The following is a 21,458-nucleotide window of genomic DNA, read 5'->3' as shown; positions in this document are numbered from 1 at the left end:
GACAGAGGGAGGAGGGGGAGAGAGAGAGGGAGAGGGAGAGAGAGAAAGGGAGAGAGAGGGGGGAGAGAGACAGATGGGGAGAGAAAGAGGGAGAGAGAGAGGGAGGGGGGAGAGATGGAGGGAGGGAGAGGGGAGAGAGGGAAAGAGGGAGAGAGGAGAGAGGGAGGTAGGAAGAGAGGGAGAGGGAGAGGGAGAGGGAGAGAGAGAGAGGGGGGGAGAGAGAGAGAGGGGAGAGAGAGAGAGAGAGGGGGGGGAGAGAGAGATCAAAAGCTAGATGAAAGATGAAAGCTGGTTGGAGAACTTTGGGCCAATCCCCAGGAAATGGTGAGTTCTAGTCCTGCCTTAGATATGAAATCCATGGATCAGTCATTTTCTCTCAGCTGAATCCATTTCATAGGATTGTTAGGAGGAAACTAGGAGGAAAAAATAGCATTAAGTGTGATTGATACCTTGAGTTTATGAAATAAAATATAAAAAAAGGCAGGTTAAAAAATACAATGGACATGGTTGTGGCTACTATATTGAATTTTTTGCTTTTTTTTTTTTTTTTTTGAACCTATTCATGCAGGTTTTTTGGTCACAGGATGGAATAAGAGAGAAAGATGGTGGATTATTCTGGACACAGGCAGCCATAAAACAGCAACTCCCTCAAATGACGCTTAAAACCCAAATTCATAACATCTGTGGAGATTCTCAGTCATCCAGGACATGGTTGCCCCAAAGCTGCTTTTTTAAAAAGCAACTGGACCTTGGCTTTCCTTGAAGATGTTTCACTTCTCATCTAAGAAGCTTCTTCAGTTCACGGTTGACATTGAAGCTTCAGAACTGAAGAAGCTTCTTGGATGAGAAACGAAACGTCTTCAAGAGAAAACGAAGTCCAAATGCCATTTGAAAAGTAACTTTGGGACAAATTCAAAACAGTCACAAAAATTATTTTTGGAGTTGACATGCTGGAATAGCCACCATGAAAAACTGTCCCTCATTTCTTTCGAAGGAATTTTAATCCCAGTGGTGGATTTCACTTTTATTTTTTTTTTAAATTTGATTTATATGCCGCCCTTCTCCGGAGACTCAAGGCGGCTTACAATGCGCTAAGCAATAGCCTTCATCCTTTTGTATATTTATACAAAGTCAGATTATTGCCCCCACAACTGGGTCCTCAATTTACCTACCTTAGAAAGGATGGAAGGCTGAGTCAACCTTGAGCCTTGGCGAGATTCGAACCCGCAGTAATTGCAGGCAGCTGGTCTTAATAACCAGCTTAATAACAGGGTGCCTTAGACCACTGTACTACCAAGGCTCTTAACTTTGCTACCGGTTCTTCACATGCGCAGAGCGTATTTGATGATGTCCGGGGCGAGTGACCGGAGCCTTCTGCCTCCGCCGCTACCAGTTTGCCTGAACTGGGACGAACCTGTAGCAACCCTCCACTGCTTAATCCGCATCTGATAAGAGAAAGATTGCAGAATGTCCTTCCAGCCATGGTTTACCAAAATATTGCTGCCAAAGTCCACGTGAACTTATACGGCTGCTGGTTTTATAACCCTAACTTTGTGCCCCATCCAAACATTAAAAACAACAATGAAAAAAATCAACCCAACAGGTAGTCCATTACATGTCCATGCAAAGGGATGGGTGTTTTATTCCTGTAAATTGCAACCACTGTCTTCACTTTGTTGTAGGTGTTGATGGATATTATGGCAGTTGTGGGATTCAAATAATTTAACAACCGGTTCTCTAACCTAATGACCGGCTGGGTGGGCGTGGCCATGGTGGGCATGGCCATGGTGTGTGACAGGCAGCAGGCAGCCTCCTGAACCCCCCTGGGAGCAAACACAGGCCGCAGGGAGTCCACCCCGCACCCCGTGCCCTGTTTTGGGCCTAGTAGGCCTCCCTGCAGCCTCCTGGGAGCAAAAATGGGCCACGTGGGGACTCCTAGAAGAGGTGGGGTGGGGAGGGGAGGGGCCAGCCAACAATTTAACAACTGGTTTGCCCAAACCAGCCCGAACTGGCTGAATCCCACCACTGGTATGGTCTCTCCAGGAAGGCCAAAGACCATGAAAACTATTGTAAGACAGAAGCTCTTTTTTTTTTTTATGAGCAATGAATTTGTAAGAATGTCCTGCAGAAGCAAGACTTGGTCTAAACCAAACCATTGATGTTTGTGAAGATATTACTTGGTCCCAGGGCCAATAAAATGACCTCTAAGTGAATGTTCGTGAGATCTAGATATACTTCTTAAGCAGTGGTAGGATTCAAATAACTTAACAACCGGTTCTCTGCCCTAATGAACATCTGGATAGGCATGGCTCGGTGGTCATGTGACCGTGTGGCTTGGTGGTCATGTGACCATGTGGGGCGTGACCAACTCAATGTCACTCAGGTTGATGGGGTGCTTCACCTTAGCTGTTACAATGTAATAAGGCTTAACCAGAGAGGCAGTTTCTGTAAGCAGGGCAATAAAGATTAGGCTAGAAACAACACCAGAATGTTTCCTTCTTGCCTTCCTTACAGGATTAGCCCTGTAAAGTGGAAAGAAAACAAAATAAGATTTCTTCCAACAAGTGGTTCTCCAAACTGCTTAGAAAGTTAATAACCGGTTCTCACGAATAGGTGCGAACTGGTGAATCCCACCACTGTTCTTAAGGCTATAAGATCACAAATCCTATTGTAATGTAATTTCTTTCCCATTCCAACGCAAGGGAATTATGTTGTCCAACCCAGAGCCAAGTGGGAGAACTTTCGTAGACATACTCCATAAGTTGAAGAAGAGCTTATTCATTATTGGGAATAGTCAGATAAATGATTTATGAGCATAGAACTGATTTGGATATATTCATGATATATTTCTGTAACAAAATTTGAGTGAGAATTTCTAGTTGCAAGTAGAACTGGTTTGCCATTACTATTATCCTTCTCACCTTTCCTATTACCTACTCCTCTTATGACTATCACTTCATTGGTTGTATCTTATGATTTATGATTGTATTTTATGATTTATTACTTTGTTGCTTATATCTATACTAAGAGCTTATGCACCAGAGACAAATTCCTTGTGTGTCCAATTACACTTGGCCAATAAAGAATGTTCTATTCCCATTCTGTTCTGTTCTGTTCTGTTCTGTTCTGTTCTGTTCTGTTCTGTTCTGTTCTGCTCTGCTCTGCTCTGCTCTGCTATGATCTCCTTCTATTCTATTCCATTCCATTCCATTCCATTCCACTCCGTTCCGTTCCGTTCCGTTCCGTTCCATTCCATTCCATTCCATTCCGTTCCATTCCGTTCCATTCCGTTCCACTCTGCTCCATTCCATTCCACTCTGCTTCCATTCCGTTCCACTCCACTCCACTCCACTCCATTCCATTCCATTCCATTCCATTCCATTCCATTCCATTCCATTCCATTCCATTCTATTCTATTCTATTCTATTCTATTCTATTCTATTCTATTCTATTCTATTCTATTCTCTAGAATAACAAGCAAAAATGACAAGCAAAACTAAAAGAACAAAACCAACAATTGAATTCAACAGCACAAACATTGTATTGTTATTGTTGTTGTTGTTAGTTGTGAAGTCATGTCCAACCCATCTTGATCCCATGGACAACATTCCTCCAGGCCTTCCTGTCCTCTACCATCCCCCGGAGTCCATTTAAACTCACACCGACTGCTTCAGTGACTCCATCCAGCCACCTCGTTCTCTGCCATCCCCTTCTTCTTTTGCCCTCAACCTTTCCCAGCATTAGGCTCTTCTCCAGTGAGTCCTTCCTTCTCATTAGGTGGCCAAAGTATTTGCGTTTCATCTTCAGGACCTGGCCTTCTAAAGAGGAGTCAGGGTTGATTTCCTCTAGGACTGACAGGTTTGATCGACTTGCAGTCCAAGGGACTCGCAGAAGTCTTCTCCAGCACCATAGTTCAAAGGCCTCGATTCTTTGGCACTCAGCCTTTCTTATGGTCCAACTTTCACACCCATACATATGTTTATTACATGTCTACTATTCATTGTCATTTCAGCATCATGCCATGCATTGAATGCTGAAAATCATCAGAGTAATCCAATGCCAATCAGTTCCTTCATCGATCAGTCTACCTGTTCTTCCTTTTTTCATGACTTCCATGAGCCTTCAGGGTTCATTTGGTTCAAAATCTAACCTGAGTAACAACGGATTATTGGCAAGATACTTTAGAAGACAGAGTTTTGGAGGCCTTTGGGCTTCCTTCCAAAGGGGATGGTTGATTACAGCTTTGAAACTGCCACCTGGGATTCTTCAGCATAGTTGCTGTATCTCATTTGCTATTCTGGAACACCAGAAATGACAACTCTCTGATGTGTGGTCACCCATGAATGTCAAGCATGTTTCTAATAAAAAAAATAGTTAAGGGTTTGGGGATTTTTGAGCTGGTGGTGTCTTAATTTAGCAGTGAGGTTCAACCATTCTTGGTGGAGAATCCATCTGCGCAAAAATTAAGCCAATGAAGCCATAACTGAATGTCAATGGAAGTCATTCTTCCTTGGTCACCACTTTCTATCTCATCCAGCTTTTTGGAAAAGTTGTTTAAAATAAGAACTTACAAATAATAATAAAGAAGCATGTTGTAAAGTATCAGCTTAGAGGATCTCCTTTATGTGTAGAATTGCTTTCTTTATCAATTTATTGTCTTGATCGTTGTGATGGACAAATTATTTCAATCCAGGAGCACTCTGGGCAACCTAGATTCATCTTCTTTCATAAAAATATTAAAATACTGAAACAATATAACAATTCCAAATCCCAAGGAAAACCACGACCACTAAGGAACGTTAAATATCTCCACTATCACCACCACAATTTAGGGGATAGTTTAAATACCCCATTCCATTGATTTTGTGTGCCTGCACTGCCAGAACTTCAGAGACCTGCTCTATAGATGAGGCTAAGTCCACCAAATACAAAATCACATTCTTAGAAGGGTTTAGAAAACGAACCATCTGGTTTAATCCTATCCTATCCTATCCTATCCTATCCTATCCTATCCTATCCTATCCTATCCTATCCTATCCTATCCTATCCTATCCTATCCTATCCTATCCTATCCTATCTTCTGTTGTCCTATTCTATTCTATTCTATTCTATTCTATTCTATTCTATTCTATTCTATTCTATTCTATTCTATTCTATTCTATTCTATTCTATTCTGGTCTGGTCTAGTCTAGTCTAGTCTAGTCTAGTCTAGTCTAGTCTAGTCTAGTCTAGTCTGTCTTCCAGGACAACAAGACTCATATTGGGCAATTGACTCCTATTTATGACCCTTGCAGAGTCCTGAGGTCATGCATTTCCCTTTTGCGACCTTCCGACAAGCAAAGTCAATGAGGAGGCCAACTTTACTTAACAACAGTTGGACTAATTTAACAAGTACAGTGATTCACTTAACATAACAGAGCCTTGGTGGCACAGCGGACTAAACTGCTGTTAAAGTAGCACTTAGCTGCCAGCTGCCTGGAATTACTGCGAGTTCAATTCTCACCAGGCTCAAGGTTGACTCAGCCTTTCGAGGTAGGTAAAATGAGGACCCGGTTTGTGGGGGCAATAAGCTGACTTTGTATAAAATAGAACACCGCTGGGGGGGGGGGGCAAAAAACCCCTACTAAGCAGGTATATACAAAAGTATGAAGGTTATTGCTTAACACATTGTAAGCCGCCCTGAGTCTCCGGAGAAGGGCAGCATATAAATCGAACCAACCAACCAACAAATAAATAAATAACATGGCAAGAAAGGTTTGCAAAATGAGGCAAACCCACTTCACCAATGTTTCACTTCACAACAGAAATGTTGGGCTCAATTGTGGTCGTCAGTCAAAGGCCAAACCAAAATTGCCATCTTGAAGTTTTTTTTGAACCATAACACTGTACAGATGTACATGAAAATGCTTTTCAGACCTGTTATTGTTTTGCCACAGGTAAAGTATGTTGTAGGTCTATAAACAAGGTTCAGTGTAGGCCATCTACACCCAAATAACCTTTTCCTTGGAACCCAACAACTCAATTGGAATGGTGGCCTAGAAACTCATGGAAGAAGATATGCTGATGTATTTGTATAATTAGATGCCATTAGATCAATAGGCCTACCATATTCATCAATGACTTGGATGGGGGGATAGATGGGGAACTCATCAAATTTGCAGACAACGCCAAGCTAACAAGAATAGTCAGCACTCCGTAAGATAGGCTTAAGATACAGAAGGATCTTGACAGACTTGAACATTGGGCGCTATTTAACAAAATACAATTCAGTGATGAAAAAAAAGTGAGATTCTACATTTAGGCAAGACAAACAAAATGCACAGGTACAGTATATGTGGTACCTTGTTCAATAGTAGTAACTGTGAGAGGGATCTTGGAGTCCTAGTGTGCAATCACTTAAATACGAGCCAGCTGCCAAAAAAGCCAGCACAGTTCTAGGCTGCGTAAACAGAGGGATAGAATCAAGACCACGTGAAGTGTTAATACCACTTTATAATTTATTTATTTATTTATTTATTTATTTATTTATTTATTTATTTATTTATTTATTTATTTATTTATTTATTTTATTAGATTTTTATACCTCCCTTCTCCCACAGGACTCAGGGTGGTGAACAGCCAAGAATAAAAACATCACATACAAAATTTATTTTTTTTTTTAAAAAAAAGAATTTATTTATTTATTATTTATTTATTAATCAAATTTCTATACCGCCCTACTCCCGGAGGACTCAGGGCGGTGGACAGCCAAGATAAAATTAAAATTAAACAAATTTTGGCCCAATAAATTTAAAACACCCCAAATAAAATCAATTAACAATTAAAAATATCTAAGGGGCGGGGGGGTGGTTAAGCCAGCCTGGCTTGATGAAATAAAAAAGTTTTAAGGGCATGGCGAAAAGCACGGAGATCTGGGATCCTACGTATCTCCGGGGGTAGGTCGTTCCAGAGGACAGGTGCTGCCACAGAGAAGGCTCTCCCCCTGGGGGTCGCCAGCCGACATTGTCTGGCCAACGGCACCCTGAGGAGTCCCTCTCTGTGGGTAAGACCACACATGGAATACTGCATCCAGTTTTGGTCGCCACGATGTAAAAAAGATGTTGAGACTCTAGAAAGAGTGCAGAGAAGAGCACCAAAGATGATTAGGGGACTGGAGGTTAAAACCTATGAAAAACTGTTGCAGGAATTGGGTATGTCTAGTTTAATAAAAGAGGGACTGGGGTGACATGATAGCAGTGTTCCAATATTTGAGGGGCTACCACAAAGAAGAGGGGGGTCAACCTATTCCCCAAGCACCAAGACAAGAAACAATGGATGGAAATTAATCAAGGAGAGAAGCAACCAAGAATTAAGGAGATATTTTCATAACAGTGAGAACAATTAATCAATGGTTTGTCTTCAGAAGTTATGGGTGCTCCATCACTGGAGGCTTTAAAGAAGAGACTAGAAAGTCATTTGTCTGAAATGGTATAGGGTCTTCTGTTCGAGCAGGGGGTTGGACTAGAAGACCTCCAAGGTCCCCTCCAACTCTGTTGTTCTATGCTCTATCAGTTCTCCATATTCCCCCACTCATTTTGTTCATTTGAAAGCACCTTCTAAAAACAGCCTTTTGTGACTCAATTATTGCTCTCAAACATTTCCCCAAATGGCAGGTGCCTTCAGTTTAAAGGAAGGCAAAAATGAATCAACTCTCTAGGTATTCATTTCCTGTTTCAACTGTAACTGAGCAATCCCAAGTGCACAAAATACATTACTAGTTAAAGTTAAGTAGAGAATTAAGAAAAGAGAATTAAGATAAGGAAAAAAAAAAACATAAGTCCAAAAAAGTATGCAGGATTTGGGGTAGAGAGAATTTTCTAGAAAGTTCTCCCGAATAAATGTGTCATTCTCATCCTATCATTTCCCTTTTCTGCATAAAAATTCCACAGAAATTGTGATAAAAGGAAAGAGCAAAGTTTAAACAATACCATATGCATACACAATAATAGCCAAATTTAAACAAAAAAAGATTTGATGTTACTGAATACTTTGGAAAAATAGACTAGGTTAGAGAAAATTGCAATAAAATATGCTCATCCTTCACATCCTTGAAACTGATGGTTTAAACCTTATGGATGAATTATTGAACATTTATATGGAACAACAATCCCAACAATAGAATAGAATAGAATAGAATAGAATAGAATAGAATAGAATAGAATAGAATAGAATAGAATAGAATAGAATAGAATAGAATAGAATTGGAAGGGACCTTGGAGGTCCTCTAGTCCAATCCCCTGCTTAGGCAGGAAGCCCTACACTACTTCAGACAAATGGTTATCCAACATCTTCTTAAAAACCCTAACCCTAACTCTATCATCTCTCTCTCTCTCTCTCTCTCTCTCTCTCTCTCTCTCTCTCTCCCCCCCTCTCTCTCTTCTATCTATCATTATCTATTTATCTATCTATCTATCTATCTATCTATCTATCTATCTATCTATCTATCTATCATTATCTATCTATCTATCTATCTATCTATCTATCTATCATTATCTATCTATTCTATCTATCTATCTATCTATCTATCTATCTATCTATCTATCTATCATTATCTATCTATCTATCTATCTATCTATCTATCTATCTATCTATCTATCTATCTACTGTATCTACTGTATCTATCTATCTATCTATCATCTATCTATCTAATCTATATCATCTATCTATCTATCATCTATCTATCTATCTATCTATCTATCTATCTATCTATCTATTTATCATCTATCTATCTATCTATCTATCTATCTATCTATCTATCCCAACAATATATAGGTTTTTCATGTATATCTATCTTTATATAACATTTTCATATATTCATATAAATGTTACATAAAGATAGATATACATGAAAAACCTACATATTGTTGGGAAGAGCCTGATAGTACAGTGGACTAAAGCACTGTTATTAACATCTGCTGCTTGCAATTACTGCAAGTTCAAATCTCACCGGGCTCAAGGTTGACTCAGCCTTCCATCCTTTCAAAGGTAGGTAAAATGAGGACCCAGATTGTGGGAGCAATAAACTGACTTTGTATAAATATACAAAAGTATGAAGGCTATTGCTTAACGCATTGTAAGCCGCCCTGAGTCTCCGGAGAAGGGCGGCATATAAATTAAAGTAAAAAAAAAAAAAAGTTGTTTCTTTAATGTATTCTCTTTATATTTTCCCCCTGCTATTTCTCTATTTTTGCCTTTTCTGTTGTGTTTAATCAAAGGAATGATAATAATTAATTTTTGATAAGTAAGACAAAAATGTCTGGATAGGGACTTTGTACTACTTGGAGCAGAAGAGAAGAGAAAGAGCTGAGTAAATCACAAAATCCAAAGACCGGGAAATAGAAGAAGAACGACAATGGCAAAAGAAAGCAAAAATAAGGCCACTAAGGATAGATGCCTTGTGTGCAATCCCGAAACATCTGGAACACTCTTTGAACACTGTGGACATTGACAAAATCCCCGTTGGTCAATTACAAAAGGCAGTTTTACCTGGAAGAACTGAGATCCTGCAACAAGACATTTAATATTATTAAACAACAACATCTGTCTATCCCAGATCCTTGGGATGGACTCAGTAGATGAATAAAATTGAATAAACATTTGTCTGACTGTGTGACCCACCATAAAAACAGTGATGGCGCAGTGGTTAGAATGCAATACTGCAGGCTACTTCTGCTGATTGCCGGTTGCCAGCAGTTTTGCAGTTCTATCCCGAACGGCTCAAGGTTGACTCAGCCTTCCATTCTTCAGAATTCAGTGTAGAATAGAATAGAATAGAATAGAATAGAATAGAATAGAGTAGAGTAGAGGAGAGGAGAGGAGAGGAGAGGAGAGGAGAGGAGAGGAGAGGAGAGGAGAGGAGAGGAGAGGAGGAGAAGAGAAGAGAAGAGAAGAGAAGAGAAGAGAAGAGAAGAGAAGAGAAGAGAAGAGAAGAGAAGAGAAGAGAAGAGAAGAGAAGAGAAGAGAAGAGAAGAGAAGAGTGGTGGCGAACCTTTTACTTACCGAGTGCTGAACAGGAATGTGCTACGCACGTTGCGCGCAGTTACATACCATCTGCGCTAACACATGGCTACTCTCCATGCACTGCATGCGCAACTGCACCATCTGCGCATGCGCACAGCTTTCTCGCGCGGCCCCCCCTGTGCACTGCACGCACAACCATACCATCTGCACATGTGCACAGCTTTCACGCATGTGCCCGAGCGCGCGCCACACACAGTCTCACCATCTGCACATGCACGTGGTTTTTGCACATGCAATGCACACCCAAGAATGCTGTCTGTGCATGCGCTCTGCGCACCAGTCGTCTCGCACGCATGAGCAAACACGCACGCATGCGCAGGAGAGCTCCGAAGACCAGCGGGGTCTTCCCCTGAATTGCACGCATGCACAGCAGAGGACTGAACACCAGCTGGGGGGGGCGCACATGCGCAGCTTCAGGTAAGTCTGCGTGCCACTTCCGGCATGCGTGCCATAGGTTCGTCATCGTGGGAATAGAACAGAACAGAGCCGGAAGGGATCTTGGAGGACTTCTTGTCCCCTCAAGCAGGAGACCGTATACCATTTCAAATAAGTGTCTGTCTAGTCTCTTCCTAAAAAGCTCCAGTGATGGAGCACCCACAGCTTCTGAAGGCAAGTTGTTCAACTGGTTAATTGTCCTCACTGTTAGGAAGTTTCTCCTTAATTCCAGGTTGCTTCTCTTTATCCTAGTATGATTTTATAGTTTATTAGTAACCTTGACTATCACTAAGTGTTGTATCTTTTTATTCTTGATGAATGTATTTTATTTTCCTTATGTACACTGAGAGCATATGAACCAAAGACAAATTCCTTGTGTGTCCAATCACACTTGGCCAATAAAGAATTCTATTCTATTCTATTCTATTCTACTCTACTCTACTCTACTCTACTCTACTCTACTCTACTCTACTCTACTCTACTCTACTCTACTCTACTCCATTCCATTCCATTCCATTCCATTCCATTCCATTCCATTCCATATTTTCTATTCTATTCTATTCTATTCTATTCTATTCTATTCTATTCTATTCTATTCTGTTCTGTTCTGTTCTGTTCTGTTCTGCTCTGCTCTGCTCTGCTCTGCTCTGCTCTGCTCTGCTCTACTCTACTCTACTCTACTCTACTCTACTCTACTCTATTCTATTCTATTCTATTCTATTCTATTCTATTCTATTCTATCCTATCCTATCCTATATGCCTTACCCAACTCCACAATATCTTCCACAAAACATACCTCATTTCTTCCCTTTCATTTAATTTTTAACATTTGTGTTGATATCAAGAGGATTAATTGGTTTTCTGATCCAATCCCCTGCTTAAGCAGGAAACCCTATTGTATTCCAGACAAATATTTGTCCAATCTCTTCTTAAAAACCACCAGTATTGGAGCATTCACAACTACTGAATGCAAGTTGTTCCACTGATTAATTGTTGTCACTGTTTGGAAATTTCTCCTGAGTTCTAGGTTGCTTCTCTGCTTGATTAGTTTCCATCCATTGCTTCTTGTCTTGCCTTCAGGTGCTTTGGAGATCCCTTCAAGCTGTGTTCTGATTGATTGATTTGTTTCATGTGTACTGCTTAAGCCACATCTGTTAAAAATGTGCAAAGTTTCTACCACATGGTTGTAGCTTCCATCTTGACTTTTTTTAACCACCACAAATTTCGTTCCTCTGCACCCCCATCCCATTCTCCCTGAGTTATAATCAAGGGAACATAAATCATTAAGGTTTTTTTTTAATCCTCAAGAAAAAGCATTTGTGCCTTAAAAGAAAATTCGTCCCAAGAGTTTCATGTCCTGCCTTTAGGTGCTTTGGAGAATAATTTGATCCCCTCTTCTTTGTGGCAGCTCCTCAAATACTTGAATACTGCTATCATGTCCCCTCTAGGCCTTCTTTTCTCTAGATTGGCCAAACGCAATTCTTGCAACTGTTGTTCATATCTTTTTGTCACCAGGCCCTTAATCATCTTAGTTGTAATGTGGTGACCAAAACTGGATGCAGTATTTCAGGTGTGGTCTTACTAAGGATACAACAACTGCAGTGATTCACTTAACAGTTATGGCCAGAAGGTCATAAAATGGGGCAAAGCTCACTTAACAAAGGTCTCATTTAGCAACAGAAATTGTGGGCTCCACTGTGGTCATAAGCCAAGGACTACCTGTATCTTTTTAGTACCATTAGAAGGAATCATTGGACCTAAACAATGCAGGGATGAGCATTAAGAAATCTATATGCTTACACTAAGAAGAATCCTCCTACACACACATAAAATGGCAGTTCTGGAAAAAGGCAAGAACAAACCAGCACCCTAACATTGCTCGGATGTATCCATGAAATCAACCAGACCTGAAGGCAACTTGAAGGACCCTTCTCCTTTTCAAAAAAGACCCAAAAGAACAGCACCGGAGGACTATGCTCCAATCATGATCATAATTTGGTGCACTGATGATGTTACCTAGTTTGGTAACAAAAAGTCTGCAAGAAAACAACCAAGGTCAGAAAGAACCAAGGATCCCACAGTCATGATCAAGTATTGTATTGTATTGTATTGTATTGTATTGTATTGTATTGTATTGTATTGTATTGTATTGTATTGTATTGTATTGTATTGTATTGTATTGTATTGTATTGTACTGCACTGCACTGTACTTCTACTCTACTCTACTCTACTCTATCCTATTCTCCTATCCTATCCTATCCTATCCTATCCTATCCTATCCTATCCTATCCTATCCTATCCTTCCCTTTCCCTTTCCCTTTCCCTTTCCCTTTCCCTTTCCCTTTCCCTTTCCCTTTCCCTTTCCCTTTCCCTTTCCCTGTTCTATTCTATTCTATTCTATTCTATTCTATTCTATTCTATTCTATTCTATTCTATTCTATTCTATTCTATTCTATTCTATTCTACCCTACCCTACCCTACCCTACCCTATCATATCCTTTTTTCTAGGACAACAAGCAAAACTAAAAGAAACAAAACCAACAATTGAATTCCAACAGCACAAACATATGTGGTACTATCTGCCTACTATTTTACTACTATTATCATTTTGGCATCATGCGGTACATTTAATGCTGAAAAATCAGTGGAGTAATACTATATTGTAGAATGGTATGTTATGTTATGTTATGTTATGTTATGTTATGTTATGTTATGTTATGTTATGTTATGGTATGGTATGTTATGTTATGTTATGGTATGGTATGGTATGGTATGGTATGGTATGGTATAGTATAGTATAGTATAGTATAGTATAGTATAGTATAGTATAGTATAGTACAGTATAGTATACCTATATATAGGTAGAATAGTATATAGTATAGTTGTATAATAATATATATAATACTTCTTATTTCATCTCCCTCAGATATTATACAGATATCATTAATATTTGTGGCCTAAATACATTATCCTTTATGCATGTGATTGTTTCAGGATTTCTTCATTCAGAAAGAGGGAAAAGTCCAAATTATGGACTCAGATGGAGACAAAAGAAATCACAAGTTAATATTTCACAACCTCTTGACTTCTAAGTGGGTAGAGATCCCAGTTCCCAGCTATTGACCATGCTGGTGAGGAATATTAATTTTTTTTAAAAAAAAAAAAGTCTGGAAGATCTAATGGGGAAAAGCCACATTATTATTCAATAGTTTCACTTTGTGTAGCCTAGATTTAAAACAAGAAAACAAAACGAAACCAAATAAATCCCTGTAGGGTAAGGAATGAAACTTGAACTGTTGAAGTTCTGTAGAAGTTGAGTCACCACTTTGTAACAATAGAAAGCAACACTAAAAAAAATCCACAATTATAGTAGGTTGCGGTTGGGCTAAACCACCATCTTTATACTTGATGAGTCTGGATAGATCTCAGAAGTCAACATCTGGGACTTTCGAGATGCTATACGCACTTTGAAAGCCTCTGTGGGAACCAAAGAGATGCTATTTTGAAGTTGCAAGAAAGCAGAAGCACGAGGAATTGCGGAGATGAGGAAATGAGGAGAACATTGAAACTGAAAGCTTTGAACCTCGAGTGTAACTCAGAAAGAACAAAACTATTGTATGCACAAAAAGGACATTTCAATTCCTACTACGGATGATTGGTTGCCAAAATTGATGGAGTTGGCTGAAATGGCAAAAATTGACTAGTTTGATTAAAGTAAAGAACATAAGTACGTTTGTTTCCACTTTTGAGTTTTGTGCTTGAAGTGGGAAAAAAAATGAAACTTTGGATTTTGGGTTTTACTGATTAGAATGATAGATCTTTATAGAAATGGCTTGTTCGTATTATTATGAAAAAATGAAAAAAGTTGTGATTTTTTTTTTTTAATTTGATTTATATGCCGCCCTTCTCCGGAGACTCAGGGCGGCTTACAATGTGCTCAGCAATAGCCTTCATCCTTTTTGTATATTTATACAAAGTCAGCTTATTGCCCCCACAACTGGGTCCTCAATTTACCTACTTTAGAAAGGATGGAAAGCTGAGTCAACCTTGAGCCTTGGCGAGATTCGAACCTGCAGTAATAGCAGGCAGCTGGTCTTAATAACCAGCTTAATAACAGGATGCCTTAGACCACTGTACTACCAAGGCTCTTTTTATCATAGACCACTGTACTACCAAGGCTCTATTTATTTGATGTTAATGCCTCATTTTGCCTCATTTTATTACAACAGAGAGAGTCAGAAGTCAATGTTTATATTTTCTTTTCTTTTTTTATCCTTCCTCACTTCTCTTCCCCCTCTTCCTCCACACTGTTTTCCTATTTACTTTTTAATTTTGTATCTTCTTTTACACTAGTGGCCAAAATTGTGGAAAAGTATATTTCGGAAAAGTGTATTTTTGAGGTTTGATGGCTACTAACACCACTTTTTTTGGATTTTCAAGATAATCATATTCCACTGCTGGAATGGCCTGGGAATAGCCCAGACCTTAACCCAATTGAAAATCTATGGAGCCGACTTAAGAAACTTGTTAGTCAGAAGCAACCCAGCAATAAAACCCAGTTAATAGAAGCCATCATTCAATCTTGGTTTTACATTATAACAGCTGCAGAACTCAAAGACTTGGTTCACTCCATGGGAAGACATTGTAAGGGCGTAATTCATGCTAAAGGTCACCCAACTAAGTATTAACTGACATAGTGATAATTTTTGTCTATCTCATTTTTTCTGTGGTGATCATTTTTGTATATCTCGTTTTTTCTACATATTTCACTTTTCTTCTGTGTATTGTAACTGTATTCTAATAGCAAATCCTTCATATAACAACAGAAAGATAATTTAATCAAGAATGTAATGCAATAACATTCTTGATTAAATTATCTTTCCATTGTTATATAATTCTATGGTATTAGTCCAAAAAGAAGTGGGGTTATTAGCTCGTTTTAGAAAATACACTTTTCCCAAAAGGTTTCCACAATTTTGGCCACTACTGTAATTTTGTATTTTGTATCTTCTTTTATTTTATAACTCAATAAAAATGTTAAACTAAGAAAAGAAAGAAAGAGCAAAACTCTTGGGACGAATGTTCTTTTAAGGCACAAATGCTTTTTCTTGAGGATTAAAAAAAAACCTTAATGATTTATGTTCCCTTGATTATAACTCAGGGAGTATGGGATGGGGGTGCAGAGGGACGAAATTTGTGGTGGTTAAAAAAAGTCAAGATGGAAGCTACAACCATGTGGTAGAAACTTTGCACATTTTTAACAGATGTGGCTTGAGCAGTACACATGAAACAAACAAATCAATCAGAACACAGCTTGAAGGGATCTCCAAAGCACTTGAAGGCAAGACAAGAAGCAATGGATGGAAACTAATCAAGCAGAGAAGCAACCTAGAACTCAGGAGAAATTTCCAAACAGTGACAACAATTAATCAGTGGAACAACTTGCATTCAGTAGTTGTGAATGCTCCAATACTGGTGGTTTTTAAGAAGAGATTGGACAAATATTTGTCTGGAATAGAATAGGGTTTCCTGCTTAAGCAGGGGATTGGATCAGAAAACCAATTAATCCTCTTGATATCAACACAAATGTTAAAAATTAAATGAAAGGGAAGAAATGAGGTATGTTTTGTGGAAGATATTGTGGAGTTGGGTAAGGCATATAGGATAGGATAGGATAGGATAGGATAGGATAGAATAGAATAGAATAGAATAGAATAGAATAGAATAGAATAGAATAGAATAGAATAGAATAGAATAGAATAGAATTCTTTATTGGCCAAGTGTGATTGGACACACAAGGAATTTGTCTTTGGTTCATATGCTCTCGGTGTACATAAGGAAAATAAAATACATTCATCAAGAATAAAAAGATACAACACTTAGTGATAGTCAAGGTTACTAATAAACTATGAAATCATACTAGGATAACAAATAAAAACAATATAATTGAAAGATACACGCAACATGGTTATAATAATAAGTGGGAAGAGATAGATACTAGTAAGGAAGAGAAGAATAGTAGTAATACAGTCTTAGTAAATTATTTGACAGTGTTGTGGGAATTATTTGTTAAGCAGTGTGATGGCATTTGGGGAAAAAAAAAACTGTCCTTGTATCTAGTTGTTCTGGTGTGCAGTGCCCTGTAGCATCATTTTGAGGATAGAAGTTGAAACAATTGATGTCCAGGATGCGAGGGGTCTGTAAATATTTTCACAGCCCTCTTTTTGACTCGTGCAGTCCTCAATGGAAGGCAGGTTGGTAGCCATTGTTTTTTCTGCAGTTCTAATTATCCTCTGAAATCTGTGTCTGTCTTGTTTGGTTGCAGAGCCAAAGCAGACAGTTATGGAGGTGCAGATGACAGATTTCAGATGGTTTCAGATATACCACAGAACTGCACAGGGCATAGCAATAATTTCTCTTTGGTACAGTTATTGAATACATGAAGGAAGTTATGGATTCACTGTTCCCATCATTCTTGCTCTTGTTGTTGCTATAATTATTATTATTAGGGATTTCTGAGGTGATCCACACTATGTGTGTATCTCTTAATGGAAACAACTCGTGATAGATGTGCACACCATTTTGTGTAGTGATGGACATACATCTTCATTTTGGTGGTGGTGAGAGTGGATGGGACAGTTATGTGGTGGACCAAAGGTGAGAGAGAGAGAGAGAGAGAGAGAGAGAGAGAGAGAGAGAGAGAGAGAGGGAGAGAGGGAGGGAGGGAGGGAGGGAGGGAGGGAGAGAGAGAGAGGGAGAGAGAGAGAGGGAGGGAGAGGGAGAGAGAGAGAGATCTGTAATTATATTGTCAACTTGGAAAGCATCCCTGGCCTGCTCTCGAGTTGCCATAGGCAAGGGGGATGGAAAACAAACTTGCAACTAGAGTGAAGCAGCATGGCAGCTAAAAACAAAAGCACATTCCAGACAGATCTCTGTCAAGACTGTCTCCCAGGGTTACCCACAGTGGCTGGAGGGGAGTGATCTCTACAACCTGTGAAATTGCTTTGTTGGCAAATGTGACTGATGACACATCTGGGGGGGGATAGGGTCAAGCCTGGGCTGTAAATTACATGGGGTCAGATATGGTTTCACTTGGAACCTGCCGCCATGAAGCTCCTAATAAATAACTGGATTTGTTTTGAAGCTTGGCTCGAGGCTCATGATTTAATTAGGGCATCCGTTGGAACCCTGACATATATATTTGCCTTGAAGATAATCAGTTTGATTGTATTTGTACCATTTGTACAATCAATTTGTTTGAATGTATTTGTCCATTCATGTCAATATTAACCATGATTTTGGAATGTTAGTGACCAAGAGGTTGTTTAAATTGAATATTTAAAGCTAAGTGAAGGGAGAGAGAGAAAGAGTTATCCAGAGAGAAATTCCCTGAAGATGGGGTCCAACATGAGTCCCAAAGCTTGGAAGAAAAAACCTCTGGTCCTGGTAACCGATCCAGATTGGACCCTGCAATATTAATTTTAGTCCATAGACTGAAAGGAATATTAAGCCATATATTAAAATTATGTCAACCATTTCTAAAAGCTTCAACATATTTATTTCCACAAGGCCTGTGGGGTTCCTGAGGGAAGACAAGTGGAACAAGGGGTACTTCAGAGGGTGGGAAGAGCCTTGAGAGGTATGGTGGGCCTGGGGCTTCTTCTCAGCCTCTCAAGGCATTCCCCCCAATCATTAGGCAACCCACGCTCTGTTCAACAACCACATTGAGAAGAACAAGAATGGAGGTTGTTAAGCAAGGTGATCACATGACTGCCTCATGTAATGACTGTCAAGAGTTGTGACTATGATAGGCGGGCTCCATTAAGGATGCCCGGAAGGGTGTGATGTTCACCCACTCCTCATCTTGAAGAATAGGATTGCTCCTTCAAACAAGTTTAGGTTTAGATTTTAGGGAAAACTGGAGGGTTTTTTTCTTAATGCTTTCCAAATCGCTTCTTTCACTTCATTGTTCCTAATAGTATAAACAAAAGGATTGAGCACTGGAGCGACCGTAGTATGGACCACCGAAACGGACCGGATTACACCGAAGGAAGAGTTCTTCATAGTAGGTCTTAAATAGACAAAAAAGACTGACCCATACAAAATGCAGACCACCACCAAATGGGAAGCACATGTCGAAAAGGCCCTCTGCTGTCTGGTTGATGAAGACATTCGGAGAATGGTGAAGATGATGAAGAGGTAAGAAATGAGGGTGAAAAGCAGAGAGGACATCACTACGACTATAGTACTAAGGAAGCTCAGGGCTTCAATGAGATGTGAATCTCCTCCTGCAATCTTTAAAACAGGCCCAGCGTCGCAAAAGAAATGATTGATAACGTTGGAGCTGCAGTAGGGTAGGTTAGCGACCAGGATGACCTGACCAATCACGTAGGAAAAAACCACAACCCAGGCTGCCACAGATAGCTTCAAGCAAACCGCAGAAGTCATGATTGTGGCATATCTCAAAGGATAGCAAATGGCTAAGAATCTGTCCAAGGATATCAACGTGATGATGAAAAATTCTGTAATGCCAAAGAAGAAGTAAAAGAACAGTTGTGTTATGCAGCAGTAGAAACAGATGGAATTGTTTGTAGAGAGATAGTTGACTAGCAGTTTAGGAATAAAAGCAGTGGTGTGTCCAATGTCAATGCAAGAAAGGTTGCTAAGGAAGAAATACATGGGCTTCTGGAGATGGCGGTCCAAAATTACCATCACAATGATGAGTCCATTGCCCATCAGACATAGGAGGTAGAGCAGAAAGATGCCTGCATGCATCACACCTTCCATTTGTCCTACCGGTGGCAATCCGACCAGGATAAACTCTACCGCTCTCGTACAGTTGGTCAAATTCATGTTCTCCTATAAGATAGGAAAATACGGCATCTTCAATGAGTCACTTTTTAAACACATTTCTAAATGCGGTTTTCATGAATTACTGTTGTGTTTGGAACACATAAAACATACTAGTGCATTTACAGAAATGCTATCAGATCAGGTACTATCCTATGTGGTGGACATGCCCCAAAGCAAAAAAAAAAAAAAAAAAAAAAAAAAAAACTTGTCAAAAATACATACATGGTTGGGAAAAATGATAAAGCAACATATTGATTTGAAGCCAGAAATATTTTTGTTGGGTATTCTACCGGATAAATATAATAAGGGGAATATATATTTGATCTTACATGTATTAACTGCATCCAGAATTGTATTTGCACAACGATGTAAAAGTGAAGAGATTCCTACAGATGAAAATGTGATTAAAAATATTAGAATGTGCAGAAATGAATAGATTAACACTTACAATTAAGGGAGAAACAGAATACTTTTTGACATGGGGTTTATTTGATCAATGGTTAGCTAACAAAAACAGAAGTTAGAAACATGGAAATATAAGAAAAGGATCAATGAAAGAAGGGAGGTTTGTTAAGATAGAAAAGTAAATATTATGATTATTATTTCTATTATTATAGAATTAATATTAATGTAATGAACATCGTTGTAAAGACCATGATTATTACTTTTCAAAACTGTTTGTACCCAGACAATACACTCTTTAATTGAAAGTGGAATTTTTATTTGCTAAGAAATAAAAAACTTTATACCAAAAAAAAAATCACCCCATATTAGTACATTTAGTATGATAAGTGCCCCAGGACTATCGCCAAGACTTCATTTATTGGATTTCCAGGTCTTTCATTTAAAGCCTTCTTCATCCTTCCAGCTTTTGTATCTTCTGTAGATAGAAAATATTGCTGAACCAAATTCAGAGTTTGATGGAGGGATGTTGAGAGCAGTAGGACAACATTCGGAGGTGGAAACTCATCTGGATATGCAACACGGACGCATGTCACGGCTGTCCCAAAGCTGCTTTTTTCAAGAAGCTACTGGACTTTATTTGTTTTTCCTTGAAGACATTTCACTTCTCATCCAAGAAGCTTCTTCAGCTCTGACAGGAGCTTCCATTCCCCACTATCCTGTCAGAGCTGAAGAAGCTTCTTGGATGAGAAGTGAAATGTCTTCAAGGAAAAACAAAGGAAGTCCAGTAGCTTCCTGAAAAAGCACCTTTGGGATATTATTACTATAATACATATATCAGTATTCAACTAGTGAGGGACGATACATGTATATCTGTTCTTGTCTGTCGTTTTTCAGTTTTAATGCACTTTTTTTTAAAAAAAAATAATGGCTAGTTTTATTTTGTCTTTGTAAATTTTTCTTCTTTTTTGAAAGTGTGCATTTTAATTTTCTGAATAGAATAAAAAACTTGTATATAAAATATTCTCATCCCCAGCTGAGCACGACCGAGTAAACTTGTTGATACGATGAAAGTTCATCATAACATTCGGTGCATATTTATTAAAATTATTTGCCATCTATCTAGCCATGGGGTCACTCTAGGCAGCTTAGAAGCATAAAAAGAGAGAAATGAAAAGTATGTGGGGAAAAAAAGAAGAAAAAAAAACCAGAAGGAAGAATACAGAGCAATAGGAAGCATGGGTGCTCTCTGAGCTTGCTTGTTATACGTAAGTACATAAACCCTGGAGAAGCTTCTTGGATGAGAAGCAAAACATCTTCAAGGAAAAACAAAATCCAGTTGCTTCTTGAAAAAGCACCTTGGGATAGATTATAGACATCAACACATATGCTTCTACTGTATATGAATATTTGCTAAATTTCTCTCTCTGGATAATCTTGGATGACCACGACAGAAAGAACGCAAATAACATATTTCTACATGCACATACCCAACATTCTTACAAATAAGAAGTGAAGATCCTCAACAGTGAGGGAGACTGAGATTGTTCTCCATTTCAATATGAGACAAGAAAAGCAGCTATGGACACCTGCTAAATAGATCCCCAAATCATAGTAGTAATAACAAAATAATAATACTTTTTACAACTTCTCAGTGGAGATTTTACATCCTCAAACAGGATACTCAGGTTTCAATAGCTTGCAAAGAA

General features: G+C 38.9%; 1 protein-coding gene across 1 annotated transcript; it reads right to left on the bottom strand.

Annotated features, from left to right (window-relative positions):
* Positions 1 to 18,402: 18,402 nt before the first annotated feature.
* Positions 18,403 to 19,691, bottom strand: LOC139324745 (olfactory receptor 6X1-like). The gene is made up of 2 exons (XM_070954487.1): positions 19,677 to 19,691; positions 18,403 to 19,353 (listed from the first exon to the last, which is right to left on the bottom strand). The coding sequence occupies exons 1-2, from the start codon at positions 19,689 to 19,691 to the stop codon at positions 18,403 to 18,405; spliced, it is 966 nt and encodes a 321-aa protein (XP_070810588.1).
* Between the last annotated feature and the right edge of the window lie 1,767 nt (positions 19,692 to 21,458).

The sequence above is a fragment of the Pituophis catenifer genome, unplaced genomic scaffold (assembly GCF_029215685.1).
Source record: "Pituophis catenifer annectens isolate HBS135680 unplaced genomic scaffold, rPitCat1.0.hap2 SCAF_15, whole genome shotgun sequence".
In the NCBI taxonomy this organism is placed as follows: Eukaryota; Metazoa; Chordata; class Lepidosauria; order Squamata; family Colubridae; genus Pituophis; species Pituophis catenifer.
The sequence above is the reverse complement of the archived record's forward strand: the minus strand, read 5'-3'. Positions and strand labels throughout refer to the sequence as shown.